The 27,141-nt window shown below is 41.1% G+C and overlaps 1 protein-coding gene across 3 annotated transcripts in view; it reads right to left on the reverse strand.

Moving 5' to 3' along the window:
- Nucleotides 1–18,371: 18,371 nt before the first annotated feature.
- arap2 (ArfGAP with RhoGAP domain, ankyrin repeat and PH domain 2) overlaps nt 18,372–27,141 on the reverse strand; it is a 127,109-nt gene continuing 118,339 nt past the window's right edge. For 2 of the 3 annotated variants that reach the window (XM_078275748.1, XM_078275749.1), the window contains exons 30-33: nt 26,369–26,404; nt 25,200–25,263; nt 21,947–22,078; nt 18,372–19,996 (exon numbers count right to left, since the gene is read on the reverse strand). In XM_078275748.1, coding sequence (XP_078131874.1) covers nt 19,634–19,996; nt 21,947–22,078; nt 25,200–25,263; nt 26,369–26,404 — 595 coding nt within the window. In that variant the 3' untranslated portion in view covers nt 18,372–19,633. The remainder of the gene's footprint in view (nt 19,997–21,946; nt 22,079–25,199; nt 25,264–26,368; nt 26,405–27,141) is intronic. The other variant, XM_078275750.1, reaches the window with a different exon arrangement.

Genomic DNA, 27,141 nt, shown 5'->3' on the forward strand with positions numbered 1-27,141 from the left:
GACCCCATTACTGTTGGCAGCATTAGAAATAGTGTAAATGGGATAAATGGGAAAAGCAAGGAGAGAAATCTGACACGCTTCAGGCTAAGAGATAAAGTCTACTGTGATGAGCAAGGAGACTTAGTTAAAAGTTATAATTATTTTAAAGAATGCAGTACATGAAAATATAAATGCTTTTGGATCTTATAAAACTGTAATTTATGTCAGTTTTTATTAATCAGAGAAAATCAGTGTAAACGAAGGATTCTGGCAATCAGATACATTTTATATACTATATATCACGACTAGGATTTGATGGTAAGCATAAATTTGTCAGAATGCTTTTATAAATTAGTTCCCATGATACTCATTACAATGTAAGAGAAACTCTGTGATGCTGAATACTAAAGGAGGTGTGAATTTCAACTATTTTCCAGCTGATTATATGGAAGCTGTGGGAGAAGTTATTCTCCAAAGATATGATCAAGTGTTTCATTAAACATGTTTCTGTGATTTCCAACATGCGTCCCAGATGTAAATGTGTACATTTTCTATCTCTGTAATTTAAAAGACTAAAAAGATTTTTTCCCGTTATTATCAGCAGAGGAAGGAGCAGACCAGATTCAATTTGAGGAGAGGTAGTGGATCATGAAAGCATTTCACCATTCGGGAACAAATTTGATATCCGTCTGGAAGTCAGGACCCAGAACGGTAGTGTTGTCAGAAAAAGTAAAATGTTGCTTTATTTGCCATTCCAACTCCAATTTCAAATCATTGCACAAACTTTTTTTGATCTTATCACTTTTTCTGACTTTTTCTTATATTTTTGCTCCTATATTTTTCTTATATTTTGCTTTCGCCACTAACCAGTAAATCCTCATGGATGGACGTACTTACATTTCAACATTTCATCATGAAACTGAGACCTATTACTAGGGGTGTGACAAGACACCCAGCTCACAAGACGAGACGAGACATGAGATTGGGTTCACGAGATCGAGTTGAGATTTTAACACTATTTTACAGGAAACTTCAATGAAGAAATAAGACTGGAAAAATAGTCCTTTATTCAATCGAAAGACACAAAATGAAAACCGAGCACTGAAAGGTTTTGCCATGAACCCAAATGACTGGCTTCTCTCGTGTATAACTAACAGTTCAACTGTTACTTATTCCATATGTAGGTGGAGAGAAAGTCTCTTCACTCAGAGAACCAAGGTTACAACATAACTAAGTGTTTTCTGGCAGTAGTTGAGACCAAATGTTTTGTATTTGAATTTGTCATTGTACAGTAGACCGAGAGAAATAAAGCTTATGTTACTATTGTTTCACAGTGATTACGTTCTAAAGCACAAATAAATTACCATCAAACACTCAAGAGATGATTTTTGTGAAGACGGATGCTATTTTCTCCTCCTCTGCATTTTTTAATTGCAGCACTAAACAAGGAAGTAGGCTACTCTAGTAGCCTATCGATTTATGACCATTATAGGACGAAGGGAGAACATTTCTCTTTGTTTAATATCATTAAAAGTAAAGTTAGGTTTTGCTTTCCACTCATTTTAACAGAGAAAGAGAGTGGACTGTGTGAGCTGCGGACGTGTGTGTGTCTCGGCCAAGAGAGAGAGAGCGGCGGTACTCTCTAACGTTCTTTTTTTGCGGGGGGACTTTTCCGCTTTTAATTGACAGGGGGAGAGAGAGGGGGAAGACATGCAGGAAATCGTCACAGATTTGAACCCTGGACCTCTGGGTCGAGGCATAAACCTCTCAGTATATGTGTGCCTGCTCTACCCACTGAGCCAACCCGGCCACCTAACGCTGGGCTTACAGGCAGCTTTTTTCTTCCGCTATCACTCTTCAAAAGTAAACTCAGAGTCAACTTTGTAGAACGGCCGGGGGATTTTCCATGCTAATTTCAAGGCTGCTGCTTGTGTACGGATATCACGAGACACTTTTTACCTCGACGAGAAGTCTCGTCACGTTTAATCTCGCGTCATCCTCGTCACACCTCTAGCTATTACACTACAGGGTCTTTTACAGTACAGTAGATTTCTAGTGAAGACTAAGGAAAAGGGCAAACTCTGATCTTATTTCATTTTCACCTTTTACAAGATCAGGTTTTTGCCGTGACAATAGCCTCTGCAACACTATATTCTGGATATTTCATTACTTTTTTCACTGCAGCTTGTTGCCAACAGTGCATGAATGAAACAGAATAATATTGACGGGTATGTTTCATCTGGGTCATCAATAACAGAAATGTGTTCTTCGATGTCTTGCATGCTGATAATAATTGCAGCCAATGCATGCAGTGGGTGCAATAAAGACCAAATTGATTTTTTTTTCCCATATCCAGAAGTGAGAATGAAACAAAATCTCCCACTATTTCAGTGAAAGTTAGCTCTTTTATTTGTTAATATGTTGTCCTTCCCTTCCCTTTTAGAAAGAATCAGCTATTACAACAGTGGCTTAATAATTGCTAGTCTCTTTCGACTGTGCAGCTTCTGCTGTTCTTTTGATAAAAAGCCAACAATTAATAATAATAAAAAAATAAATAAATAAACATAAAAAGCTACCTTTGACCCATAGATTGTTTAAACAATGTGAGATGCTTCCTAGACACATTTTTTTATCTGACAATTGTAATTGTGTAATTACAGAGCACGGATAAGATGGGCCCTTTATGCTCTTCAAGACATGTTTTTTGTTCTTTTATTCTATTGATATTTTCTTTCCCATATAATAAACAAGTTACCTCCTTCTGCAGATCTGGAAGTTAACTCTATGCTCTCTTATGCAGCTTTTTCTTAGTACACCAAAACATAATCATAATATAAAACAATAATAAATGCCTCTGTGTCCATTGGAATGAAATTGATATTAGATGCTTGGCCACATGGATATTGCACAAGTAGTATCAGCATTAACACATTTATTTTCATTTCGACTTTAAACACTTGCTTATTCGGTCTGTTTTAGTGGACCTGTGTGGCTATTTTCCCCAATTGTCAACCAATATAATGTTTAATCTGTATTTCTACCTGCCTGTCTGCATTCCTTCCGTCAAACCTTGTGAAAGCCATGGACTGCAAGAGTTAAAACAGTGAAGCCTCAGGTTGGCATGATGCCTGGGAAACAGCGAGAAGCGAAACAGAGACAAGTGCAGAAGAGATGGAGTGAGAAGAGAGGACAAGTGAAAAATGTGATGGCGGCGAAGGTGCAGAGGGAGTCCAATGATTCAAAATGAAAGCATAACAACAGGACAGAAAGCAAGGAAAGAAGGAAAGAGCGAGTGAGTAAGATGTGTTTAACTGCAGGAGTTTGTGTAGGAGTGATGGGAGACCCCGCGGGGCCCCGAGGTAATCTGCAGGTTTGTGCGTTAGCTCTCCAGGACCTCGCAGGTGCACTGCAGTGGAGATGTCACAATTGTTGTTTTACACTCACACATACATATGAGCACACAAATATATACAAGCACACAGAGGTTAAACAACTAGGCATAAAGTTCCACTGCAGACAGTCACCTGTAGTCAGCTCTTCATCTTGTCTTCACAAAATTTACCTATTTCAATTAAAACAAGCAGTAAAAGCTTTTTCATTTTCTGCTCTGCTCCTCAAGTCATTTTTTTGTCTCTACCTGTGTTGGCTAGCAGCATTAATCAAATATCTTTGTAGCAAAGTTGTAAGCAGAGACCTATAAACACCATTTCTCATTATGATAAAGAATACGTACTGTACAGGCAGAAGCTAAACGTCTGTCTGTCTTTATTCACTACTTCATAGATTACTGCACTGCGTTGGGCCCCTGTCATCTCTTTCTCTTGTCTCTTTCTGTTGCTCTGAGAGAGATGGAAAACAATCAGATTTAATCATCCCATTCTCCCTTTGTAAACAATTAGATTATGTCTTTGTTTTCTTTCAATTTCATAAGAGAATCTGACACCATTCTTTTCCACAATATGCAGTCATACATTATGGAGACGGCAGTGCATGCTTCTGTTAATAGGAATTGACAGGAGCTACTGCAGAAATAACAAGAACAGACTTCTCTGACGTCCCAGGCACCACCCAAAACACTGCGCTTCCACAGACACATACGCATACACACCACCATCAGTGCACAATAGCAGTGGGACATCCACGAGACTTATCAATTATGAAGGAGCTCTGAGGACCATACATTACACAAAATCAGCTGGAGAAATCACTGTTTTACCACCATTAGTATTCCTCTATTCATTAGGAAACCACACACACACATACAGACACACACACACACACACACACACACACACACACACACACACAGAAAATGCACCCGATAAGCCAGGATGAATATGGAGGAACTGAACAGTTCTCAGAATGCAAAAGAAACTAGTTCCAGTCCCTAGTTTATTCATGACCTGAATAGTATGCACAAACAAGCCCTGACTAATGTTAATTAAGCAGAAGAGAGGCTCGTTAGAGAGGGAGAGAGAAAATGGATTAATCCAAGGACGGCTGGAAGGAAACTTTCGATTGAAGTTGGGAGTTATAAGAAAAACATTGGCAAACTTTCATGCTTTAAAAGAAAAGGCAAGTTTTGAAGAAACAAAATGGTATAATCACACAACAGAAGGATTTAGTTTCAATAAACCGCGATGAGGAAAGCCAGATGAGTAATGCTAGGCAGCTTGCCATTGTATGTAAAAATCATTTAAATGGAACAACTGCAACTTTGGTTGAACTTAGCTTTGAAAGACGCCGTCATGTTTAAATGTAATGCAGAAGAGCCATAAAGTCACAGCATCTATTTTAAAATGTCTTCTAATCTAACATTAGCCACCAGAAGCTACCAGACCAAATAAGGCTGTAGTGGCCAAGCCCCTTACTATATTGAATTGAAAAATGGTGTTTCATTGCTTATGAATTTAACCTTTCATATATATATTAGGGCTGTCAATTGATTAAAAAATGTAATCTAATTAATTACATACTCTGTGATTAATTAATCGAAATTAATCGCATACATAATTAACGGTGCCTGAACCGATACTTTTTAAGAAAGTAAAAAAAAAGGGTACTAAACAACAGTTGGTGACATTAAAGAACGGCTTGTTTATTGCTAAGGCCATATGGTCAAAATCCATCCATCTTCATCCGCTTATCCGGGGTCGGGTCGCGGGGGTAGCAGCTCCAGCAGGGGACCCCAAACTTCCCTTTCCCGGGCCACATTAACCAGCTCCGACTGGGGGATCCCGAGGCGTTCCCAGGCCAGGTTAGAGATATAATCCCTCCACCTAGTCCTGGGTCTCCCCCGAGGCCTCCTCCCAGCTGGACGTGCCTGGAACACCTCCCTAGGGAGGCGCCCAGGGGGCATCCTTACCAGATGCCCGAACCACCTCAACTGGCTCCTTTCAACGCAAAGGAGCAGCGGCTCTACTCCGAGCTCCTCACGGATAACTGAGCTTCTCACCCTATCTCTAAGGGAGACGCCAGCTACCCTCCTGAGGAAACCCATTTCGGCCGCTTGTACCCTGGATCTTGTTCTTTCGGTCATGACCCAGCCTTCATGACCATAGGTGAGGGTAGGAACAAAAACTGACCCGGTAGATTGAGAGCTTTGCCTTCTGGCTCAGCTCTCTTTTTCGTCACAACGGTGCGATAAATTGAATGTAATACCGCACCCGCTGTGCCGATTCTCCGACCAATCTCCCGCTCCATTGTCCCCTCACTCGCGAACAAGACCCCAAGGTACTTGAACTCCTTCACTTGGGGGTAAGGACTCATTCCCTACCTGGAGAAGGCACTCCATCGGTTTCCTGCTGAGAACCATGGCCTCCGATTTAGAGGTGCTGATCCTCATCCCAGCCGCTTCACACTCAGCTGCGAACCGATCCAGTGAGTGCTGAAGGTCACAGGCCGATGATGCCATCAGGACCACATCATCTGCAAAAAGCAGCGATGAGATCCCCAGCCCACCGAACTGCAACCCCTCTCCACCCCGACTACGCCTCGATATCCTGTCCATAAATACTACAAACAGGATTGGTGACAAAGCGCAGCCCTGGCGGAGGCCAACTCTCACCTGAAACGAGTCCGACTTACTGCCGAGAACCCGGACACAGCTCTCGCTTTGGTCGTACAGAGATTGGATGGCCCTGAGAAGGGACCCCCTCACCCCGTACTCCCGCAGCACCTCCCACAGTATCTCCCCGGGGCACCCGGTCATACGCCTTCTCCAGATCCACAAAACACATGCAGACTGGTTGGGCATACTCCCAGGCTCCCTCCAGGATCCTTGCGAGAGTAAAGATCTGGTCCGTTGTTCCACGACCAGGACGGAATCCGCATTGTTCCTCTTCAACCTGAGATTCGACTATCGACCGAACCCTCCTTTCCAGCACCTTGGAGTAGACTTTACCGGGAGGCTGAGAAGTGTGATACCCCTGTAATTGGCACACACCCTCTGGTCCCCCTTTTTAAAAAGGGGAACCACCACCCCGGTCTGCCACTCCTTAGGCACCGTCCCAGACTTCCACGCAATGTTGAAGAGGCGTGTCAACCAAGACAACCCCTCCACACCCAGAGCTTTAAGCATTTCTGGACGGATCTCATCAATTCCTGGGGCTTTGCCACTGTGGAGTTGTTTAACTACCTCAGCAACCTCCACCAGGGCAATTGATGCCAATCCCCCCCTCATCCTCCAGCTCTGCCTCTACCATAGAGGGCGTATTAGTCGGATTTAGGAGTTCCTCAAAGTGCTCCTTCCACCCCCCTATTACCTCCTCAGTTGAGGTCAACAGCGTCCCATCCTTACTGTACACAGCTTGGATGGTTCCCCGCTTCCCCCTCCTGAGGTGGCGAACGGTTTTCCAGAAGTACCTTGGTGCCGACCGAAAGTCCTTCTCCATGTCTTCTCCGAACTTCTCCCACACACGCTGCTTTGCCTCTTTCACGGCAGAGGCTACAGCCCTTCGGGCCCTTCGGTACCTTGCAACTGCCTCCGGAGTCGTCTGGGATAACATATCCCGGAAAGACTCCTTCTTCAGTCGGACGGCTTCCCTGACCACCGGTGTCCACCACGGTATTCGTGGGTTACCGCCCCTTGAGGCACCTAAGACCCTAAGACCACAGTGCCCCCAGCCTCCACAGGGATGCACGAAAAGCTCCGCCGGAGGTGTGAGTTGAAAGTCTGTCGGACAGGGGCCTCCTGCAGACGTTCCCAATTTACCCGCACTACCCGTTTGGGCTTACCAGGTCTGTCCAGAGTCTTCCCCCACCCCCTGACCCAACTCACCACCAGATGGTGATCGGTTGACAGCTCCGCCCCTCTCTTCACCCGAGTGTCCAAAACATATGGCCTCAGATCAGATGAAACGATTATAAAATCGATCATTGACCTTTGGCCTAGGGTGCTCTGGTACCAAGTACACTTATGAGCATCCCTATGTTCGAACATGGTGTTCGTTATAGACAATCCATGACTAGCACAGAAGTCCAACAACAAACAACCACTCTGGTTTAGATCAGGGAGGCCGTTCCTCCCAATCACGCCTCTCCATGTGTCTCCATCATTACCCACGTGCGCGTTGAAGTCCCCCAGCAGAACTATGGAGTCCCTGACTGGAGCCCCATGCAGGACTCCACTCAAGGTCTCCAAGAAGGCCGAATACTCTGAACTCTTGTTTGGTGCATATGCACAAACAACAGTCAGAGTTTTCCCCCCCACAACCCGCAGGCGTAGGGAGGCGACCCTCTCGTCCACTGGGTTAAACTCCAACGTAGCGGCGCTCAGCCGGGGACTTGTGAGTATCCCCACACCCGCCCGGCGCCTCACACGCTGGGCAACTCCGGAGAAGAAAAGAGTCCAACCCCTATCCAGGAGTATGGTTCCAGAACCAAGACTGTGCGTAGAGGTAAGCCCCACCAGATCTAACTGGTAGCGCTCCACCTCCCGCACAAGTTCCGGCTCCTTCCCCCACAGAGAGGTGACATTCCACGTCCCCAGAGCCAGCCTCTGCTGCCCGGGTCTGGTCCGTCGAGGCCCCTGACCTTCACTGCCACCCATGTGGCAGCGCACCCGACCCCAGCGGTTCCTCCCACAGGTGGTGGGCCCATGGGATGGAGGGATGTCCGCCACATAGCTTTTTCGGGCTGTGCCCGACCGGGCTCCGTGGCAAACCCGGCCACCAGACGCTCGCTGACGAGCCCTCCATCTGGGCCTGGCTCCAGACGGGGGCCCCGGGCTTCCTCCGGGCAGGGTCACTTCATCCCTTCCTCGATTTTTCATAGGATTTTTGAATGTCAAAATATATGGTCAAAATGAAATTATTTAATAATAATGTATAACAATAACAATAACTTATTTCACTAGTAAATTGCTTTTGAACGACAAAAACAACAACCAGATAGGAAATTTACATTTACAATAACTTTAAATGCACCACGAGGCTGTAGTTTACCAGTTTCACCGTCTGTGTTTCTCCGACGGCAGCTACAGATTGGTACATACCGGTGTTGAATCCTCTACAGTAAAACACAGTCAAACTTTACACCGTTTAGCGTTAGCTGTCAGCATTTTAACCGTGTTTAATCCAGCTACTAGCTAGCGGTAGGCTAACGTTAGCTGCTGTTGAGTATTGTGTTAACTAGCGTCACATGCAGCGGGGTTTGTGTTTCCTGTAACATCTGTTTCAGAGCATCAGAGAGAAGCGCAGACATATCAGTGGCACCAGATTTTCGTCTGTATTCAAACGTCAATATGGAATGGATTAATCTGCGTTAAGTTTTTTAACGCGTTATTTTTTCTCAGATTAATTAATCGAAATTAACGCGTTATATATATATATATATATATATATATACCGTCTTCAGCTTTAAGGACATGGTAGCCAAAAAGGATGGGAACTGGCGCACTAAAGCATACACAACAAGAAGGTATCCATTTGGAGGTCTGATAACATCGACACGTGTTGGATGACGACTCTGTCTCTAACCATTTTCCACTGGCTAATCCAATTCCCTCCAAGGCATCTCCATCAGAGACCTACTTTTAACTTGGGTTAGGAAAATGGAAGATCAATTAAAGAGGTGATGTGAGATCGGGCTAAAGGTACAGCTGTGAGAGCAAAGATGAAAAGATACCAGATGGGCGGGAGTCCATTCTGAATTGAAGGTTCAACTACAGGTGCGCATTAACTCCTCTGGCGAGCTGTCAGGCTGCATTTTTAATGCAGCTGCATTGTGCTTCATTATGCATGCCATATTGAACCAAACCAATAGGCAATCAAGGTGAATCCAATATTCATTGGGACAAATTTAGCTGGAGGCCACAGAACGACCCCAGTCAGGACAACAGAGACACATCAAAGCCAACAAAGCTGGGAAGCGGCGCACAGACAGAAGAGCCGGGAAAGCATGAATTCAGAGGGCAATGGGCTTAGTAGGTGTTCCATTCATGCTACACTGCGGTGCAAATGACAGTGTTTTTAACATTTTTGTAAGCGTACTCTAAGGTGTGAGACAATAAACCAACATTGACTGTAAATACCGATTCGTCTGAGAGACTCATTCCCCTTTAAGCAATATTTTGCATCTTCTAGCAACAGTGAAAATATCACTGGTGTGTGGTTTTGTGTTATGCTAGGTTGTGTTTTTTGACAATGGTGCTGCTGTAAAATCAGGTGTGCTTTTTCTTGCCAGAACAAAGTATAGATGTGTAATACAGATGTCCACTGGTCAGACTAAGGACGGTGTCTTTCTGCTAAATGAGTTTGTGGTGAGATGGAAAAAAGAAAACAGTTGATGTGAGCTGGAACAACTCTATCATCATCACTGCCTTTTCTTTTCATCCGTCCCTTCTGTCTCTTTCCCTCTCTAACTATGTCTCACTAGAGCACTTGCCCTGCATCCATGGTCTATCGTGATCTCTTTTATATCCTCTAGTGGGAAATCAACCACATGCACGTAAACACCCATACACCCACCCACCCACACACACACACACACACACACACACACACAAGAAGCTTCTATTAGCCCAGCTTAGTCTTTCAGGTGGTAATTAGCAGTCATTGATGTTCTTCTGCTAATCAGTAATCTCACACACCAATGAGGGTCATTATCTCACCATCAGGAAAAAAAAGACCAGCCTAGCTAAGGGAAGATGCAGAGAGATGTGTGTGTTATATGATATGTCTTATGATAGAGTTCACAGCCTTATCAAATAAAAGGGCACGATTGGATCTGTTTCAATCATTTGCATATAAAAGGGCTTAATATCAATTAGAGATGGAATTCTGTGATTGTTTCTTCCTCTGACTAATTGCGCCTTCAGACTTGTGGACACATTATTGTGAAAAAGCTTTGAGGCTAGCTACAGTGTGAACAAAGAAAGAAGAAGAAGAAGAAGAAGAAGAAGAAGAAGAAGAAGAAGAAGAAGAAGAAGAAGAAGAAGAAACATGCTTTTAGGCCACAATCTGAAAAAAGGGAATTTGAAGAAATAAAACTGAGACAACATCAAATTGAAAGCAGCCAGGAGAAATCCAGCAAAGCAAAACATCTGTTCTTGGCTGGGTTTAAAGCTGCTATGTAAGATACACAGGCTGAAAGCAACACAAACACTGCACCAATTCTACACGAGATGTCACTTTTGCTCAATTGCGTACATTATAGCCATATTTGACATTTATCGAACAAATGTTAGTGCTACAATAGGTAATACAAACATTATAGCACAAATGATAAAGTGAGAGAACTATGCTCACTACACAGCAACATCTAGCTAAAGTTAGCTAACATACCAGACCCAGTAAGGATGTAGCAGAAAAAAAACCTTTTTGCATTGAATTGAGCAAAAGTGCATTTTATTTTTTAGTCAAACTTCACATTTCTAAGAAGAACAATGTGATATTTAATTTTTTTTAAGTTACATTGTGTTGCTCTTTAAAGCAAGACTCCACAACCTTTGCTTAATAGTGGCAACTGTGGCCACATTAATTTACAGAAAAATAGTAAATTCTGAAATGTAGTTCGACAGCAGCACAAATAGAGGAGGGTCACCTAGTCAGTGAACAGTGTCACTTACCCAGAAAGTTTGCTAGCATTAGCCACCATATCAGGTCATACCAGACTAAGGTAAGGTTGTGACAAAACTGCGGAGCATATTGAGTTAAGCAAGAGCGCGTTTTATTTCTTGACATTTGAAAGAAGAAACAGGTTTTTATCCTCTCAAAAGTTACATAGTCTCACTTTGTTTCTTAACCAAGAGACTTATCTCACTCCAACACTGTGTAAACCATAGACTGTTAATATTAATGGACAGAGCATGTGTGACGTCACCCATTGGTTTGTGGAGCTCTGCTATGAGTCGTCGAGTTTGCCGTTACGGGTGCAGCCATCGTAGTTGCGGATGTGACGATTTTAGACGAGAGGGAGAAGTGAGGGAGGGGCCATAGACTGTTGGGCGCTATCGGATTGTGACGTTAGCGGAGAGTTGGCAACGCTGCTTACATTCTACGTTACACACTTTCACTGGCAATCTGGATGCAACTGCTGCTGAAAGCTAGTCTACATAATTCGAGGTAAGATTTAGCTTAGCTAGGTTTTAAACATATCTTTGTCCCATAGTTATATTACATATAAGACAGGCCGCGGTCTGTCAATCACATCATAGCCACGCCCTAAAACAACCCCTGCTTTATCGTTGATTTTAAAATCAATGAGACCATAATTAAAAAAATGAACATCATTCTGTACTGCAGAAGACTCAAAACTAGCGATTGAGACCATAAACTCATTATGAAAATGTTTACTGAGGTAATAAATAAAGTGAGAAGTGGGTCACTTTCTCATAGACTTTAGACTCATAGACCAACCTCCTTTTGCAACCGCATGTGTCGCCCCCTGCTGGAATTCAGAGAGAATACAGGTTTAAGGCACTTCCGCATTTGCAATACTTCACCGAACCGGATGCTTTGTCCATTAATATTAACAGTCTATGGTATAAACACACTGGAAGTACGTACTGTACATACATGTGCCTGTCCTGACCACAGTTTGGCACATCAAAGACTGAATTATTCTATATGATAAAAAAAAGATATTTGGAAAATTCAAAGAAGATGTATGCAGTATTTGTATCACCTGTATGTTACTGGTGCTTTGCTGTTGCAATGATTTCTACGGTGGCCCTGAGAGGCCACAGCACGCAACAATAAGACAACACATGCAAATAAACCACAACACGCAACAATAAGACAACACATGCAAATAGCCCACACCACAAAGGAAGTGTTTCCAGGGGACACTTTTAAGTGATGCACACGTGCCTCAACCATTGGCGTTTCCGGTACATAGACATGTCTTCATGTCTTGTCTTGTTGTGCACTTCCTGTTTTATTTTGTATTCACTTTCCCTCTCGTTTCAGACCCTGACTTCCTCCCTTTGTGTGATTTTCCCGCCAGTGTGATTGTCTCCCCGCCCTTGATTGTTTTCACCTGGTCTCCCCTACCTCTTGTATAAATAGTTCTTGTCTCCCTTTGTCTTGTGCCAGTTTGTCTTGTCAATGTTCCAGCCAGGTTATATACGCCATTAAGTTTGTTTATTTATATCCTCCTTTTGAGCAGTTTTTGTTTAAACCATTTTTCTAGTAAAGACTTTATTTTGTTAAACTTCCAACCGTGTCTCTGAGTCGTGCATTTGAGTCCTCCAGTGTCGTGTGTCTGAGGCGCTACAGGTTTATTTGCATGTGTTGTCTTATTGTTGTGTGTTGTGGTTTATTTGCATGTGTTATATAATATATGTCTGAACTCTTTGATTGGTAGCTTTGTGTGTGTGTGTGTATAGACCGTATGCTAGATATTAGATATACCAAATACCAGTAAAGGACACCAAAACTTCAGAGGACAACTCTGCCACTCTATAGAAACTCTATGCATCGTTAACAAGAAAATGTTTAAATCCTTATCCAGTTTGCCACTTCTGTACCTACCCTGTGTTGATGACTTAATTTAGACCAAACAGTCTCCAAGATGAAGGTTATTGGGAATGGACTGGCATTCTAAATTAGAAGGGGATAAATAAATAATGGACTGAGAAGGAGGCAACAACTTATGCTCGTATCCCCAATTCAAATCAGTGGTGCCCAATCTATAGCTGTGTCCTTGGGATGATGTGGTTTTGAGAGCTGGGGGGGCATGATGGTGCAAAACAAATAGCTGACTGTCTTATGTGGTGTGCTGCTGGTCACTCCAGGGAGCTGGTTGCCTGCTTTAACAGGATGGTCAAGGTCCCCCACATGAACAGAAAGCCAATACGGGGAATCTGGATACAGGGGTCAGAAGATCATCAAGGATTATCCTCCTCTCGCTAATGCACCTTTTTTTTCTTGCTATATTAAATGCTCACGTATGCAGTCTCACCATTTCCATTAGTTTCATTTGTGTCACTCATTTCCTTGCACCTTGTTCTTCTACTGCCCATTCCTGTACTCGCTCACTCGCTTGTGAAATAAGGGAGCCCATTGGACGGTGGTATGCAGAGGTCGGCTCGGCCTCGCTTCTCATTCCACCTCTGGAGTGGATTACTAAATGGAAATGACCACAGGGTTTGCAGGTCCACCCTGGTCAGCTCACAGTTCCTTCCCCCTCTCCCTTTCTAAAGGTGCCGAACCCTCACTAAGTCCCAAAGACCCTCATATACGGCTAGCCAACCTCTGGTTATTTGAACCCATCAGCTGTGGTTGTATCAATATCAGAATCATTATCCTCCACTGCAGTACACAATGTTCAGAGTGGAGAGACAGCATAAACCTCTTAAAGGGGTACTCCAGAGATTTATTATTGGAAGCCAATAAAGTTGGTGGACTTGCAAGAGACAGAATAAAAAAGAGAATGGTCAAAAGCAATGCAGCAGAGGACAAGCTATTCTGACTTTTAGTCACTCTACTGAGTTAATACTACCGAGCCAATCAGATCTTTGTATGCAAGCTTAAGAGTGGGAACGTCATGTTCCTGTGTCAGCAACAAAACATTGGCCACAAAAATGTCGAAAAGCAAAAATAAAGTGTGGATTTAGAAAGAAGTAAGCTTACCAGATCTTTGTAGCATGCTCCTCATCTCTGCTGACTATAGCTGTTCAAGGCTATTAGCCGCTACTGGCAACAAACCTGAATCTCTGACCAAACTGTCGGCGATCAAGTTGCATTGCTGGTAATGTAGATGCCTAGCAAACACGAATGCGCTGGATAAAATAGTTTGGAGAAGAGTTTTTTTTTTTTTACTGTCCACTATGAGTCTATCCTGGGCAGTTTGTGTGCTTGTGTTTTGTTTTTTACCCTTGTAGTTTTTTTAGAAACGTTCTCGTGGCAGAGATAGAGGATCACATTACGAGACTCTCACACTGTTTTAAAACGGACTGACAAGTCTGATCGCCATTTACATGATTGGCCACCGCAGCGTGATATCCGTTTGCTTTTCTCTAAATGTTGAATCGGTCTTAACTTTTCAGTTTTTTCTAGGGCCAGAGCATGCTTACGTCATTACATTGCGGAACTCGTCGACTCCCGTTCATCTGTAAGGTAAGAACCAGACCAGTGCACGTTTAGCGATCACATCGATATGTACCGTGTCCTAGTCCAACCGAAAGGTGCGTTTATTTTTACATGCAGGCGCCATCTTGGAAAAGAGTCACGATCAATCGAACGACGAACGGCGTGCAAACAGTAACCAGTAACATAGCTCAAACACAGCATTCGTGATTCAACTGGTCATGACTGTTTTCCAAGATGGCGCCTGCATGTTAACATGAACGCTACTGTCTTTATAATCTATCTTTTTAATAAACTGTCTGTACACTTACAAAGTTCTCAATGCTTCGGTTTACACTTAGGGACCCTAATTATGCTACCGTTGAAGTGTGGTGCTATTTTGAGCCTTGTTAATGGTATAAAATAGCGATTTACCCGTTACCACGTGTTATTAACCCATAGGTTCATTTTGCGCTGGAATTGTCCTTTAAGTCGAAACTATGCCTACTATACAGTGACATCAAATCTATTTGGGAATAGGAATATGCTACAGTACAGTAAGGTTACCACCCAAACACATACAGTTTAACATTCCCTTCTTTGTGGTGACTCGCTCCCTCTGTCAGCCAGCAGGGGGGAAAAAACTGATGGAGGTTTTAAAGACTCAATCCCAGTTGAATTGCAATTGTAGAGGCTTTTAATTAGATAAAGCTTGGCTGGTTTGAACATATCCTTTACAGCCGTGTCAGGCTAAAAGGGTCCATGTGTCGTAAATATCACCCGAGACATTAATAGAATTGAGATTAGAAGGCAGAATGTGTGGATCAGCGTAAAAAGGCGGCCAGCAGTAGGACAACTTCATGTAGTGGGCTATTTATAGCTGCTAAAATGGACGGCTCCATTAATATAAGGCTTACCCTTTCTGGAAATGTAAATCACCGGGGCCATGGCTCGATGTGCATGTTATACAGCTGCAGTATGTCAGAGCTAACAGTACAGTCTATCTGATTTACAGTGGTCTGGGATAAAGCAAAGAAGATTGCTTCTCTATCCTTGTGGACATCTGGTGTGTTTTAAGTCAATATGGTATCTTAGCAAATGTTTCTTTCTACCTCTGAAAATGACTAAGCATGTGGCTGCAAAGGATATATATATATTTTAATTGCTCAACAGTTTCAGAAAGGGGGCATGAGGACATGCTTCTTAGCAGACTAGAATTCAAATGTCTAAAGTGGCATTTCAGCTTCATTTTCAAGATGGTGTGAGATGGGGGAAATCAGATTGCAGCCTCAGTGGACACCTCCACAAGGATGAGGGCTGATCAATAACCTCCACATTTCAAAACTGCATTGGATTAAGTCCAACATACCTTGTTTAAAAAAAACAAAAAACAGACTTGATGGTTTAATTAAGAAGCATCTCTTGTCAAATCAGAGAGCTCATGTCTGTTGTTTTGAAATAACTTTCTCCCCTCCTCTATTCTCTCACTCTCACTTTCATCACTCCATGTGAAAACTGCATACAGCTCACATACTCTGCTACTGTATACCTCTGCATGCATGTACTGTATGACTATGAGCACACAGCTTCAGATTTTCACTCTCCATGACTAAAAATAGTGATACCACAATACAAAAGTGCTCCTTTACAACATAAATTCTAGGCAAAAGCACATCAGCATTATTATCACTAAAGCACCATATCTGTGTGTTTTCAAGTGTCAAATCATTTAGTCTTTATATTTTTGTTGACCAAATTTAAATACATGCTGCACAGTTTCAGATTTTGGGATTGTTGTACTGCTCCAGGCATGAGTTCATCAATTAGCTGCCTCTTAAAACTTAGAGTTGTTTATTGCATCACAGTGAACACACTGCATTTGGTCAAAGAAAAATGATTGCTGCCTGATGGCACTGCAGTTTAAATGCAAATTGATGCAAATTCTGCAGGGAATTACCTCATAATTTATAATAAAAATTAGTGTAGACTTGATCTTCACTGCGACGGATTTCACAACTCAAGCTAGTTTTAAGAGTCTGCTACTTCATTTCCATAATTTACAGATATGAATGGAAGCCAATAGCTGCCTGGATAGTATGAATAATACATCAACATTTCTTAAACACATTAGCATGGTTTGCAAAATGTGTTAAATGTGATGTAAAGTATATGTGATTTGAAGTAAATGAGTGAACACATGCACAACGACAGGTAAGGATATTTAAGTATAAATATGATTTCTTCAAAATTGACATTTAAATCATTGTCATTAATATTATATTACTGGATTATTACAAATATAACTGCATTAACACGGAGGCAGCATTTTATTATTGCAACTGCCACTTTATATACCATTGGTAAGTTTAATCTTTAACAATGCATCATATTCTATATGGGGATCATAACCTCAGTGGCCACACTACCTTAAGTGGGTACACATATACAATCCATTTCAATTCAAGCATTTCTAGCAATTCTACCATAAAATATATTATTCATGAGCTTTATAGAGGTAAAATGTACTGCACAGCTGTTGTATTGGATGGATGGTGTATGTGTCTAATAAAGTGGCCAATGAGTGCTGTGGAAGATGTACTCAGATACTTTAATGAGTGAAAGTGTCACTACAAAAAAGGATCCAAAAGCACATGTGACTGATATTATATTCTATATAGTCTATATCCGTGACGTTCCACTTCTGGGATTGCTGCTGGGCCACAGGAAATTCTGCCAGATGCATGTCTTTTCGTCGATGTCCGTTTCCTCCAGAAATCACCGCAGGGTAAATCCAGACAGCTAGCTAGACTATCTGTCCAATCTGAGTTTTCTGTTGCACGACTAAAACAACTTTTGAACATACACGTTCCACCAAAACAAGTTCCTTCCCGAGGCCATTTTGCAACAGCTCCGTGCGGAGCTTTGCACCGCCCATGACGATTGTGATTGATTTAAAGAAATGCCGTTTTTCTCCTATCCCGGATTGGAGAAAAACGTGACCCTCCTCTGCGGCGGGAGGAGGGTCTGGCAAAGCGAGACTATATTATGTGACATTGGTTTAATTTACTTTAAGAACTTTTCTCTCGTGTTTCTTTTTTTTTTTTAAATGTTATTACATAATTTCACCAGACATTACATGTCATTTAGCTGACACGTGAAGTGGATTACAATAAATGCATAAATAAAAACAAAGTACCTTAAAATTGTACTTATGCATAATACTTGTGCAAACGTACTTAGTTATTTTCCATCACTGCAGCCACGCAAGCTGTTACCTCGACAGAGTGATATGGTCAATGTGTATAATGACCTTGCAGAGCTTTTCACTGAACTTTCTTACACCATATGGTGACCGTTGTACACTATAGGCCTCAGAGGGATGGCAAAAATGCTGGGATGTACAGACACAGCGGACACAAGAGGTAAATATACAGTGCACAGAGATGACAGTCCGAGGAAAGACGCAAAGGAGACCTTGAGATGGTATGGCGTCAGTGCAAGAACATACAGGAGACATGAAATGAGAGTGGAATGCAGAATTGTAAAGGGATTATAAGGAAATAGCATTTAGTGCTCAACAAATGAGTCAGAGGCACATGTGGTATATTTCCGCACATCAGAACCAAGAGGTTATACTGTACAGTACTGCCAGAGGAAGCAAGGCTGGATGGAACTAAAATGACTCTCCAATTCAGTAGGAAAATATTCATTTCCACTAGTGCAATGAACATAGTAATATAACAAATATGGATGAGGGAAGAAAACACATATTTGCACAGTTCAAACAAAGCCCTAATAAGAAATGCTCAGACCATGATGCACAAATGTGGCAGCTCTGTGATTAGAATTTGAGGACATGAAACAAAGGACAAGCAGCTGGCATAATGAAAATAAAATGTTAATATGAATTTTTCATGCAGGAACCTGTGTGACAATTGCCTACGTGTGCATTTTCTGACGGCTATACATTATTCAACAACAGCGTGTGCCATGAAATGGGGAGTTTATTCTTACATTTCATTCGAGAAAATGCAGAATTTGATAAAAATAATGATATCATTATATATAAAGATGAGCAGATTTACCTGGAGAAAACAGCCCAAATGACTGAATTATATAAACCTGCAGAGGGAAATTGCAATATTAAAATGGGTATAAACCACAGATATAGAGCTCTTAGCAATTTAACAGAAGAAAAAAATCCAATCATGATGCATAATAAACCTGAAAGCAATGACGGTAATTAGCATTTAATACTGATGCTTTCATTCTCATATTATTTTAATGGCTTTACTTCATGCGGTATTTTATTTTTACCTAACTGTAATTATCTGAGGGATCTGGGTGTATTTGTAGTTTCATTGCTGTGAAAAAGTATAAAACTGGCAATTTCTCTAAAAACTATATCCTGTGTGTATCTCTCTTTCTGATACAAACTTGCACACTGACACCTTTACCATCTCCATTGTTCGCACCATCTGCATTTCTGTGGAAACACAGGAAAGGTAATTTTTAGCCAGTGCTTTTGGCAAAGATATAAATGTTTTATTTGCACTGCTCTAGTGAGAGACCAGAGCACAGTATTTCTCCTCAACTTATCGTTTTCTAAAGTGAAAGTCAATAATAAATATAAAAGCATGTGTGCCCACACAGTATTAACAGAGACCATTAAATGGGAAATTCAAAAAAGTTAGATTGTAATCTGTTCAGGATTATGTTTCTGTTCAGGTTAATTTATCTCTCAAGGCCTGCTTTTGATTGAGCATGACATTACTACATTTGATGGTGTTATTATTTGTGGAAATGTGATGGTGTTTCTGTGGAGTGGCGTCTTCAGATGACTCTTTCATCAATTCTATGTATTTAAACTTTGAATGCACTAAACTACAAACTGGGTATACTACAGGAGGCAAAAAATATGTCTGGTAAACGTTTTTTCTGCAAATATCATCCACTACTATACGTCTGGTGACACATTTGGTAACTCATAGTCCATCCCCCCCCCTCATAAAACCAACTTCCTTTGGCTCCATCTGCATTGCGTGGTCTTTCTCTGTCAGTCTCCACGTCTTTCTTTCCATACTCAGCCCTGGAATCTGGTTTGTCTACCTTTCAAATTGACCTCTCTTTCTCCTGACTTCCTGTCAGTCATTGCTCTTGGCACTGCGACTAGTCTTGCTTATCACCAAGTTAAGTTCATTCATCAGATTAGGCGGCATCAGAACCTCCTCACCCAGAACAGGTCTTCTGCCGAGGGTCTTACTGCTACCCTGAGGAGGAACAGGCAAAGCCATAGGCTGGGAGTGTCTGGATGAGGATAGGGATGGGGATGGGAGGTGTCGAGGCTGGCCAGCATCCACAGAGATTCTTCTGAGTGGGACTTCTGGGGCCTTGAGCATGACATTGTGCTTCAGGCAACTGGCTGTGGTGATTGTCTTGGGGGGGGGAGTGGCGCCCTTGGTGGGCCTTGGGTTGCCATCAACAAGAGAAATCCTCTTGTCTGACAGCTGTGGGCAAATATGGCAGATAAAGATGAATTGCAGTAGACTGGATTCAAGTCAACCACAGACTACAGGAGCAATCATACCACATTTGTCATGTCAGTAGAGTTCTTTGTACTCAAATTTACATAGGAAATTAAATAGTCACATCAACATCACAGTGGTGGTAACAAGTTGAACTGAACTACAACTGAACTTGTTTTGAATGTGTGAAACATTTTAACGAAATCTTGAGCTGAAGCATTGAAAACATATTCCTTTGCTTCTCTCAATGTAACTTGACTGTAGCAAAATAACTGTCAGCAAACAAAGAAAACAGGAGAGGGGGCGAGACCCGGTGCTAATATGGCACCGGTGCCTTAACGACCGTTATCGGCGGATTTCGGCGCCACTGAAATGCCTGCGCTTCTCTCTGATGCTCCGAAAACGTTAGAGGAACTGAAACATTGCCGCACTGGACACTAATCAACACTACACTTAGCAGCGGGTAACGTTAGCCTACTGTTAGCTAGCAGCTGGAGTAAACACGGTTAAAATGCTGACAGCTAAACGGTGTAAAGTGTGTCTGTATTTCACTGGAGAGGATTCTAACACCAGACTGTAGCTGCCATTGTCTAAAAAACACAGACTCAGCCTCGCCAGCCTCGTGGTGCATTCAAAGTTATTGTAAAATACCCTTTTCCCATCTAGTGGTTGTTTGCCGTTTTGTGCTTCTTTTGTTGTTTCATATTTTTACATCCACAACAGACAAATACAATTGAACAAGGTGCTCCTTATTAAAATATATATATTAGGGCTGTTAATCGATTAAAAATGTAATCTAATTAATTACATACTCTGTGATTAATTAATCAAAATTAATCGCATACATAATTAACGGTGCCTGAAAAAAAAAGGGTACTAAACAACAGTCGGTGACATTAAAGAACGGCTTGTTTATTGCTAAGGCCATATGGTCAAAATTAAATGATTTAATAATAATGTATAACAATAACTTATTTCACTAGTAAATTGCTGTTGAACGACAAAAACAACAACCAGATAGGAAATGGACATTTACAATAACTTTAAATGCACCACGAGGCTGTAGTTTACCAGTTTCACCGTCTGTGTTTCTCCGACGGCAGCTACAGATTGGTACATACCGGTGTTGAATCCTCTACAGTAAAACACAGTCAAACTTTACACCGTTTAGCGTTAGCTGTCAGCATTTTAACCGTGTTTAATCCAGCTACTAGCTAGCGGTAGGCTAACATTAGCTGCTGTTGAGTATTGTGTTAACTAGCGTCACATGCAGCGGGGTTTGTGTTTCCTGTAACGTCTGTTTCAGAGCATCAGAGAGAAGCGCAGACATATCAGTGGCACCAGATTTTCGTCTGTATGCAAACGTCAATATGGAATGGATTAATCTGCGTTAATTTTTTTAACGCGTTATTTTTTCTCAGATTAATTAATCGAAATTAACGCTATACGATAAACGTCTATACGCTAAAAGATATTATATATATATATATATATATATGTATATATATCTTTCGGTTCAGGGACCGTTTTAAAAGTATCTTATCATGATGATAAGAGCATTAAAATGAGAAAAAATAATGGGACAAAAAGAAATCAAGGGACATTTAGAATAGATAAAAATGTGTGATTAATTGCGAGTTAACTAGGACATTAATGCGATTAATCGCATTTAAATATTTTAATCGTTTGACAGCACTAATATATATATATATATATATATATATATATATATATATATATATATATATATATATACACACACATAGTCATGTGAAAAAATTAGGACACCCATGCTAAAGTTGACTAAAAAGAGGAATAAAAAAATCATCTTTTGCAAATTGATCTTAATGCTTTAATTAAAAAAAAAGTCCTAATTTTTTCACGACTGTGTATATATATATATATATATGCATTTTGTCACTGACTTCTCACCTGTTTGCTGGTATTGTGGTTGAGTGTTGGAAATGGAATCTTCCGGCCTTCAGTTAAAGCTCTCCCTCCAGACAATTTGTTATCTGCAGCTTCTTTTGAGTTACCGGTCTTTGAACAGAGGTCAGAACCATACTGAAAACACACACAGCATTCAGCAGACATTACTAGTATGGTAATAAAAAACGATTGTTGATGGGGATTCAATGGGACAAACGCAAGTCGGGGAGTCTCTAATGCAGTGTCAATCATAATGCGGTGCTAGGCTATTTTTATCATCATCTCAGCACCCCTGAAAAATAAAGTCCTTATCATTGTGATTTTATGAAATCGTTTATTGCTCAAACGTTATTACTTTTGCAAACCTGATTTTAGCGATGGAATAGGATAAATGACGACAGGCTCAGCTCAGTTGTAGCCTAAAGTCAACAGCCTGTCTGCGATTCCCTGAACGAGGGCGCCTCAGCCTACTGTTCAGTCTGCGCAGATAACTTTGGGGAACAGTCGTCAGAGTATGGCTACTTTCAACCACTGAAAAGGTATGGCTAATGGAGTGAAAATGAAATCTAATCGAACTAACACGTTAAGTAGGCTACAGGTGTAGTATTTGTGGAACCAATCTGTGATTCCCTGATCACAATGATGGCAATTGTATCTGACTTAGCCTAGCTTATTCACCATGGAGTCCAATTTTGTTGTGCAACGTTAGACAAAATTGCTAACTGTAGGCAAATGTAGCTTAGGAGTAGCCTACAACGAGTTTTTAAAGTGTGCTATTAATAGCCTGCCGTAACGGCTTGAGCACCGCTAAAAATAGCTTAAGCCTAGCGCTGCAGTTACCTCCCTACCAGACACTTTCTTATTTTTTAATCATAAATATATATATATATATACACACATACACACACACACACTATAAATAAGTCAATGCCAATGAAAAATAAATAATTTGACCTGAAGGATCATCAGACTCATTCATATCAGAACTGAAACACTGGAACAACAAACTCTGACTCAGTCTGTTTCCCCATAGATGGATATACGTTTCTTTTTTTAAAGAAAACAGCCAGGTTCAGGTGAGAAAGTATAAGATAAGCCTTTAACATTATCCCACTGCACTAAACAGCAACCCCATATTCACATATGTTATAAATAGGTAAATTTATAACCTTTGGTAGCCTACACCATGCATTCTCTGTTGATTAGTCGATTACATTTGCCTTCTGGTTGACAGCACAAAGGAGTGAGGAGAATAGACTGCGGTCACGCCATCTGTGCTTCGGAGGAGCGCGCTCACGCCATCTACTCTTAAAAATATATTGCGCGTCAACACTAGGTTGAGTGGTAGGATCAAGGTGTATGCGCTTGGTGTTGGCAGACTTTTTAAAAAATATTCATAATAAAATAAATAAAATAAAATTGTTTTCTGCAAACTCCACCAGATTCTTGTTCTACATCTCAGAGACTACCACTGTGGTGATTTTCATGTTGCTTTACTGTTTTATTATTTAATAATTGCCTGCCAAAGTCCTATACTGTATACCTGGCTATAAAGCAATATTTAATAAATTCATAAAAATTTCAAATTGTTTTCTGCAAACTCCAGATTCTTGTTCTACACCTCATTGACTACCATTGTGATGATTTTCATGTTGTTCTACTGTTTTATTATTTAATAGTTGCCTGCCAAAGTCCTATATGACTAATAAGCATCTTTAAAAATGAGGGAAAGTCAGAAGGCTGTGCCATCGCAGCAGTGGAACGGTGTTTTGATCTCTGGCTAAACTTTCTCTTTAACAACTTCTCCTTTTATATCAGTGTGACCACCAGACCTATATAACTGTCTCTCTTTAACAAATCTGTATTTCATCACTGCTAGGACCTGTCCTTGGATCTTTACACCCTCCCCCAACCCTCTGACACTCACCACCACCACCAGCCATTCCACCTTGCTTCAAAATGAGGTCCTCCATCCCCAGTTGCTATGGAAACTGTCGGCGCACAATGCTCACTAACAGGTAAGAGAAAGGAAATAAAGAACACTGAAGTGCTCTCTGTCTACTTTCTCATCTGCACTTTCTCTCTGCCCTTCCCACTAGTCCTGTGTCCTTCCCACAAGCCCCTGTGTTGGAAGCTGACAATCCTGATATTTAGCGGATTTGGGAGGAGAATCCTAATATTTTTAGCCGGCTCCAGTCTGCTATAGATTAAGTTGTTGCAGAGCTAAGAGCTTCAGTGAAGAGCGGCAAAAAGTCACTGAGCCCACTGAAATAAACACCTTGAAACACCACACAAAAATTGCCTTCCCCTTTAGATCGATCTCTCCCTGACAGTGTTGCCCTTTTTACTTGCTAACCCAAACTAAGGCACTAAAAGGCTTTTACAGTAAGCACCTGTGATAAACAACACCGTGCTGCAGACAGGTTCCCATAAAAAGAAGCCGAGCAGAGGGCTAATACCTATTAAATATGCTGAGCTTACAATACAGAGCGGTGAAATCTAAAGATACGGTGAGATCTTTCAGTTTAGGATGAGTGTGATGTTCAAGTTAGTAATTTACTTGGAAATGAGCAGAATAGGCACGATGAGTATTTAGTCTAATGAGGAAACAAGATGTTTTTTTCACTAGTAGTTAGGGATGAATATGAGAGTGAAAAATAATAAACAAATATGACACATCCGTAGCTGCTCTCCCTGTGTTTGCTTTGCCTTGCATTATTTATATCGTATGTGCTGTGTCAGCGACTGACAGCGACAACACTTAGCTGTATCTGGGGGCTAAGTACCACAATGTGATTGTTACAGTCGCCTTGACCTTATTCTTACAGCTTTTCCACATAAAATGATTTATGTTATTGCTGAGTGACCTCAAAAACTTTACAGTTCTTTCCCTATTTATGTATTTCATCTGCCTAACAGCACAATGGAAATGGATGATTGGGGAAAATATGATTTATCATTTCTCCTTGTTTTGAGATATAGATTGTAAAAGATGATTTATTCCGGTCGTAATCTCATGTATTTTTTCTCCAAATAAGGAAGGGAAAAGGAGGATTTGTCCGCAATGTGCATGTCACATTCACTGCTATTTTTGGTTTGCAGTAACAGTAAAAGGGTTAGAGAAAAGACAGAAACACATATTTCTCCTGCCCTCCTAAAGTCACCGCATGCTCTGCTTAATAAATTCCTTCATCAAGCGTTTGCATGAGTGCATCCCTCACTCTAGTTCAAAGATCTCTGTTGCACGTCATCTTACCTTCATCCTGATGATGTCCGTCACCCAGCTGACCTGTGCCTCCCTCGTCTCGCAGCAGAAATGCCTGAGGAGGGAAAGTTCAGTAGCATGAGTCACTGATTTCTACCTCATTATTTTCACACTAATTTTAACCAGGTGACTGTGTTTGGTGAGTCACAGCACTGGACAGTTTCTTCTGAGGGGACAGTTCATGGATCACTGTAAATAGGCTTGATGATAGGTTGGCTATCCACTATAATTACATGAATCTGCATAGGTAAAGTATCCCTTAGTGCTGCAAGTATTTTTCTGATGATGGTTTAACTAATAGCTGTCACCTATACAGGTTTGTACAGTATTCTGTTTGGTTTTGGTTCTGGTGTCTGCTAATGGGGTCATGTACTATACTGTAATGCACGTTACTGTGGGCCAAATGTTTGCTAAAAGCAAGGTCTTTCTCTAGAAATCAGGATGCTAATATGCTTACAATGACAATGCTAACATGCAGATGTTTAACAACTATAACCTTTACCATGTTAACTCATTAAGTTTGTGTGTTAGCATGTTAACATTTGCTAATAAGAACTAAATATGCATAACCTCAAATAAATCAGATATTTTAGTCGGGACCAAAGTGGTGGACCGACCATCTAGCATAGCCATTGCATCGCTAGAATAGCTAAAAAACTAAAGCCCAGCATTCTCTTTTACCTGAATATTCTTTTGAGAGGTGTGGTTCCTTCAACAACAGAAATATCCCCATTTTATTCAAAAAGGTCTTATTTAAATAACTTTAAAATGATATTAGAATACATTTATACTGATATCAGAAAAGTTAAAAGGATAGCTAGTATTTCTCAAAAAAATGCAATTGTCAATTTGGAAGGCAGCAGATAATGGCTTAGAAGGAAGCTTTAAACAGAGATTTAGTTTTTTTAAATTGAGAAAATCATTATGTTATTTCTCTTACTATGAGTCCACCAGACAGCAGCCTCTCACCATGTGATCATCGTTAATATATTTATATATAACAGCACTGATAGTCCCACTACTAATCCACTTGGATCATTACAAAGTGCTTTAAATTCAACTTTTTAACTCTCCACTTGATTCTTTCTCTTTTAGAGATATTTTAAGTGGAACAAGTACATGTCAAACTCATTATTGAATTAGAGAACTTCTGCACTCACCATTGTTGTTTTTCAGTGTAGACTGTGAAGGCCCAGCTGTAAAATAATAAGGACAGGGGTCAGATCCTGAGATTTGGCTTCTGCAAAACTGGAACTCGTAATGTTCTTTGCACCAAATTCATTTGAAGACAGAGGTTATAAACATGTTTGGGTCAAAGGAAAACATTTTAAAGTATTCAACTCCAGAAAAGAAAAAAAGTTGTTGAGAAAGTATTGTTGAAGATAGCAGCAGGTTAAAAACGTTTAATCACAATGCAAAGAGTTCACTACAAATGCTAGGCGCTAAACAGTGGAATTAATTTAATCAATCAATCAATGGAGTTACAGCCAACATGTTTATGCAAGGGCAGACCTCAATATTCTCTGTGTCAAAGTGTACAATACACAAGCTCAGGCTTAAACTGTTCATTAAATGATCACATTTGAAATAGTTGTATAATGCTGGAAGCTAAATAAAGAGAAATTCTTCCCTGAAGAATTCTTCACTCAGATTTTTGTGTGCTTAAAGGTGTATACATAGACGCAAATATGTGTGTTTCAGAGTGAATTAACCTGCACATAGGCAGTATAAGGTGAAAAGACCACCTTCCTGGAGAATACACCTTCTCTGAAACCCTTCACAGCTGTGGCTGAACAGGAGCAGAAACGTGGGGGAAGAACAAAGCAAAAGAGGGTGCAGAGATAGGGAGCCCGCAGCCTAGAGCACCACTCTTGTGAGTTAAGGCATCCGAACCAACCCAACAATAGGCCGCTCACAGATAGACCTCTGCTTA

The sequence above is a fragment of the Sander vitreus genome, chromosome 19 (genome assembly GCF_031162955.1).
Source record: "Sander vitreus isolate 19-12246 chromosome 19, sanVit1, whole genome shotgun sequence".
NCBI classification, from domain to species: Eukaryota; Metazoa; Chordata; class Actinopteri; order Perciformes; family Percidae; genus Sander; species Sander vitreus.